The sequence below is a fragment of the Eupeodes corollae genome, chromosome 1 (assembly GCF_945859685.1).
Source record: "Eupeodes corollae chromosome 1, idEupCoro1.1, whole genome shotgun sequence".
Classification (NCBI taxonomy): domain Eukaryota; kingdom Metazoa; phylum Arthropoda; class Insecta; order Diptera; family Syrphidae; genus Eupeodes; species Eupeodes corollae.
In genome coordinates this window covers 296422946-296428541 of record NC_079147.1, presented here as the reverse complement: position 1 = coordinate 296428541, position 5596 = coordinate 296422946, and the positions used below count along the sequence as shown (strand labels likewise).

Genomic DNA, 5596 nt, shown 5'->3' with positions numbered 1-5596 from the left:
CAGTCCACTCTTGAATGTTTGGTGGTAAAATTTGAGACGACCGACTCAGTTAACAATCAGCCAGCTCTTGTACGTTCTCTTTCAAGGAACGCAAAATCGACCGAGAACATAGCGTGCGGACCGAGAAAGTGTACAGCAAAACCCTAGGCAGTCTATTACTAGCATTGCACAAGAACCCGGACTTTTGCAGACCTCAACTTGGCGAAATTTTCGTCGGCACTTGGGCCTAAAACCGTACAAGATCTAACTGACCCAGGAGCTTAAAGTTCATGACCATAGACAAAACCGCCGTTTTTTCGCTGACTGGGTTTCGAATCGTTTGGAAGAGGGCCCCAATTTTGGCCGAAAAATAATCTTTAGTAATGAGGAGCATTTTTGGATGAATGGCTTTGTTAACAAGCCTAATTTCGTTATATGGGACGAAACCAACCCACGCTATGTTCACCAGGTGATAATGCATCATCAAAAAGTATCTACCGTTTGGTGAAGTTTTTTGGGCCGGCGGCGTATTGGTCTGTAATTTTTTTTAAACGACGTTAGTGAGGTGTTCACCGTCAACAGCGAGCGCTAAATAGTGATAACTAACCATAATGAACATCCAACGCCACGATTGACATTTTGCATGAACGATTTGAGGATAAGGTTATTTCTCGCAGGGGTGATGTGACTTGGCCACCAAGGTCAAGCAATTGGACTCCGCTAGACTTTTTCCTGTGGCGTTTTTTCAAGTTGCAGGTTTATGCTAAAAACCACAATCGACCGATACCCTAAAGGTGAACATCATAACACATGCATCGCTCAAGTTCAGCCGGATATATACGAAAGAGTCATTGAAAATTTAACCACTCACATCCGTGCCACCGTTGGAAGTCGAGGCTGGCATTTAAATGATGTCATATTAAACACTTAGTGGCATACATGCGCCTTTAAAAAAAAAAAAACAATTTTGTAAATCACACACAGCTTGTTTTTTTTTCTATTTCAACATATAGGTGGAAAAACCTAAATGTTAAGCTTTAAATAACCACACACGAAAAATATTTTTAAATTAAAATTTAATTAAATTAGTTTATAAAAAATTAATCTAAAAAAAAGGGCGGGGATGCGACCCACACTGATAACTTCATATTTATTTTTTGTAGATTTTATTTTTTATGAAAAAACGGACTGAGGATTTTTGTATTAAAATTACTGAATATCGAAAACAATATTTTCTGTGAAATAAAATAAGTTTGAAGCCAATATTTTTAATTTTTGAAAAGATATTTGAGTCGAAAATCATTTTTTACCAACTTTTGTTAATTTTTTTTCGTTTTTTTTTTTTTGTAAAAAAACTGTCAATTCGATTTTTTTCAAAATGTTACTGAATATTGACAACAATCTTTTTTGAAAGATAAAAGTAAATTAAAACCAATATCTCAAAGTTTCGAAAATATATTTGAGTCGAAAATCAATTTTAACCAACTTTTATTAATTTTTTTTTAGCTTTTTATTTTTTTGTAAAAAAATTGTCAATTCGATTTTTTTCTTTATTTTACTGAATGTTAAAATCAAAATTTCTTATATGATAACATTAATTTGAAGCCAATGCCTTAATTTTTGAAAAGAAATTTGAATCAAAAATCAATTTTTACCAACTTTTATACATTTTTTTAGGTTTTTATTTTTGGTAAAAAAACTGTCTATTCGTTTTTTCTCAAACTTTGTCCTAATGCTGAAAGCAATATTTTTTATAAGTAAAAATTAATAAGAAGCTTTTATCTCAAATTTTTGAAAAGATATTTGAACCCAAATTCATTTTTACCAACTTTTCAAAATGTTACTGAATGTTGACAACAATATTTCTTGAAATATAATAGTAAATTAAAGCCAATACCTAAAAATTTTGAAAAGATATTTGAGTCGAAATTCAATTTTTTCTAACTTTGGATAATGGTTTTATAAAAAAAAGTCAATTCGATTTTTCTTAAAATCTTTCTTAATGTTAATACCGCTATTTTTCGTTGCACAAAATTGTTATGGAGATAAAATCATTTTGAATTCGTAAAATTTTCGAGTTGAAAATTTTTTTTTTTTCAGTTAATTGGATTTTTTTCAAAAAATATACTTAATTAGTATCACGTTGCAATATAGTATATAGAATTTAATTCAAGTCTCTAGTGTTTTTGGTTCAAGAGTTAATAAGGAGTAACCAAAATGTTCACCTTTTTTTTAAACTTCTATATTAAAAAAAAGAGCCCTTTCTGCATTTTTCTGCCTTATTGTCTGTATAACAAAATTTATTTGAAGTTAATATCTCGTCTGGTTCTTGAGCTATGAATGACGAAAAAACGTCGTGAGAGAACGTACACATGCATGCATCAGACATCTTTCTATAAATCTTTTATTTTGACTCTAGGTACCGACAAACCGGACCATTTACAACAGTTTCCTATGGGAAGTTAATAAAACAAAACAAATTAAGGTAAGCAAATAAGTTGAAAAGGGACTATAGGTTTTTTTCTCACGTTACAGAATCTCTTCTCACTTGACTTCTAGAAGGTTTAAAGGCTTTTATACCAAAATCATTAAATATTAAACCTAAGATATATGTAACGGTTGATTTAGATCTTAGAACATTTTAAAAGTCGAAAAACGAAAAAAATTTAATTTGGCAAATCGGAAAAATTCTAATAACTTTATCTATGAAGTTAAAAATATCCTACGAAGTGAAGTACGGCTGCCTAGATAAATATTATAATTTCTCAATAAATTACTGGCAACCCTAAGAAACAAAAAATGTACAGCTTTTAGTTTAAAGTGATTTATTATATTTGAGATATTATCTCTACTTAATTAAAAATAAGACTAATATTTCAAATACATGGATACGCCTTATCACTTCAGTTAATGCTCCATTCGTATACAAATCTTAAACTGACAGCTGTCAATTTTATTTATTTAGGGTTGCCATCTTTATAGTTTGTTCGTCATTAAAATTCATATTTGTTTTAATTAATATTCAAAACAAAAAAAATTGTTTTCTAATAATTTAATAACATTTTAAATATTTTTATTATAAAGAAATACTTACGTGAAGTTTTATTTTATTAAAGCTACAAACTCATCGCAAAATTTTGAGATTATTTCTTAAATACAAACAATCTCCTCTTTATCACGATGTTCCTCTCTTGTTTTGTATTTATTTATGTTTGTTATTGTTGTAATCTTTATTTATTTTAAAATTCATTTATCATTTTGTTATCTTTTTTTATATTTTACAACAGCAAAGTGTTCATTGTTTTAAAATTATTTTTAAAATTTAAAATTTTATTTTCATATTTTATTAAATTTAAAATTTCTTACGTAACTATAAATTTCTATCTACATTGAATCTGTGTACTCACAACATTATTTTTAATTTAATATTTTTATTTCAATTTTTCCCTTGTTTTTAATTTACTTTAAAAAATAAATCATACTTAATTTTTTTTTTCCAAATATCATGTAAAAAATTATTTTATTATTTATTTATTTGTTTTAATTTTAATTTTTAAAATATTCATATCTAAACTTAAAAAAGAACTAAGCAACGATTATATATTTTAATTTTTATAAATTGTATACAAAAATCAAACTTATCTCCCCTTATTATTCTTAAGTGTTTTGTTTTATTTTGTTTTTAAGTTTTATTAAAATTACCCTTTTTTATTTAAAAATAAGAATAACTATTTGAATTTACAAATCAGTATGCAAAACTGGCGGCTTCCCACCCGTGCTAGTCATTGTGGTGGAGAGTGTCTGCTCGCCGTTTCCGGTATTTGTCGTCGATGAATTCCCACTGTTGCTCAGAATCGTTACACTCAATCGTCCCCTATGACCGCCACCACCACCACCGCAACCACCTCCATCATCGGTATAAGCGACAGTTCCTGTATCGCCGACAATTGTAGCCGTGGTGACAGTTGTGTTCATATTGTTATTTCGAGCCGCTTTCGCTTTTGCCTTGGAGCTGAGGAGACGTTCCTTTTGCTTACTCTTGCCGAATTTCGGGAAGAAACTATTTTCCAGCTGTAATTGGGCGTTGATGTCGTTGCGGGCGGCACAGGAACACGCCTTCATGAAGCTCTTCTTAAAGTTGTCACTCAAAAACGCATACAATATCGGATTCATGGCCGAATTGGAATAGCCCAGACAACCAACCAAGAGGAACACCGTTATCTCCAGACGCGACCTACACGCATCGGGTTTGGAATTTATCAAGGCCACTTGAGATATCCAATAGGGTAGCCAACATAGGACATATACTGTAATCACTGTTAGGACGAGTTTAGTAACTTTGCGATGCGACCGTTTCTTTTCTTTGGACTTATTCTTTGGCCCGACGGTATGGAGCTTCCGTATGACCAGGTAGTAGAAGCACAAGATAAAAGATAACGGTGTAGCAAAACCTAGAATCAGTGTGTACAGTATAAATGTGGTACCCGATTGTGTATTGTGACTTTCGGGCCATTTGATGTTGCAGGACAAGTGGTCCTCGTGCAGAACAACAGTGTTGGCGAAGAGAATCACGGGCAGCATGAGGACTGCTGAAGCGATCCAAGCGATTCCGGAGACGATCTTTGAGCCTAATGGGGTACGATAGCGTGGCGATGAGATGGGATGACACACCGCGATGTAACGATCCGCTGACATGATGAGCAGGAATATGGACGATGTGAATTGGGTGATGGAAGTGCTTACCATGTACGCCTTGCACGCGTACTCCCCGAACTTCCAGCTGCCGATTTGCATAGTGAAGAGAAGGAATGGAATTCCAATCAGGAAACATTCGTCGGCAATGGCAAGATTCAAAATGTAGATGTTCGTGACAGTTTGCATCTTCGAGAAACGCAGGACCACATAGATGACCAGAGTGTTGCCAAAGAGTCCCACAATGCAGACTGTGGCATAGAGGACCATTGTGATGAAAGTCCCAATGGCATTCTGAGAGTATGGACACATGCCTTCGTCATCGAAGAAGGATGAGTTCAAAGAGGTTTGATTTGGACCAAAACCTAATGAATTGTTCCAGAAATTCTGTTGTGACTCAAAGTTGTTCGGAATGAAAATACTCGAAGGATATTCATCAAGATACAAAGATGAAGAATGTCCAGAAGTTGACGGAACTGTTGAAGGATGATGTGCAGAGGCAGATTTTCTTTCTCCAATAGACATTGAAATTGATCCCAGCAGAAGGAAAATAATGGTGAGACTGGTAGATGGACCGCTTTTAGCGGTGGATTTTGTTGTTGATAAGGACATCTTTCCAAAATTAGTATCGTCACATCAAAAAATACGAAGAAAGTCCATCAGATGACATTGTTTTCTGAAAAGAAAAAGAAGGGGAGAATTTAAGTAAAAGGGACATTTTTGGTAAATATTTTTATGAATATAAGATTCTAAAACAAAAATTAACTTATGTTCTATTGGTCTGAAGTTATATATAGTTTCCTTGATAAAAACTGAGTGGGGTACAGCAAACTTAATTCTCGAGAGGGACATTACGGAAATGACAGGTTCGAGAAAATGAAGGTAAACTTTTACGGGAGAAGGTCATTGATTGACATTTCTTATT

General features: G+C 32.9%; 1 protein-coding gene across 1 annotated transcript; it reads right to left on the bottom strand.

The window, feature by feature from the left end:
* Positions 1-3373: 3373 nt before the first annotated feature.
* LOC129940905 (somatostatin receptor type 5) lies at positions 3374-5351 on the bottom strand. The gene has a single exon (XM_056049433.1). The coding sequence runs from the start codon at positions 5281-5283 to the stop codon at positions 3718-3720; it is 1566 nt and encodes a 521-aa protein (XP_055905408.1). The 5' UTR covers positions 5284-5351; the 3' UTR covers positions 3374-3717.
* Between the last annotated feature and the right edge of the window lie 245 nt (positions 5352-5596).

Bases quoted from the DNA above. Each gene is read 5' to 3' on its own strand.
- LOC129940905 (XM_056049433.1), bottom strand. From the start codon at position 5,283: ATGTCCTTATCAACAACAAAATCCACCGCTAAAAGCGGTCCATCTACC.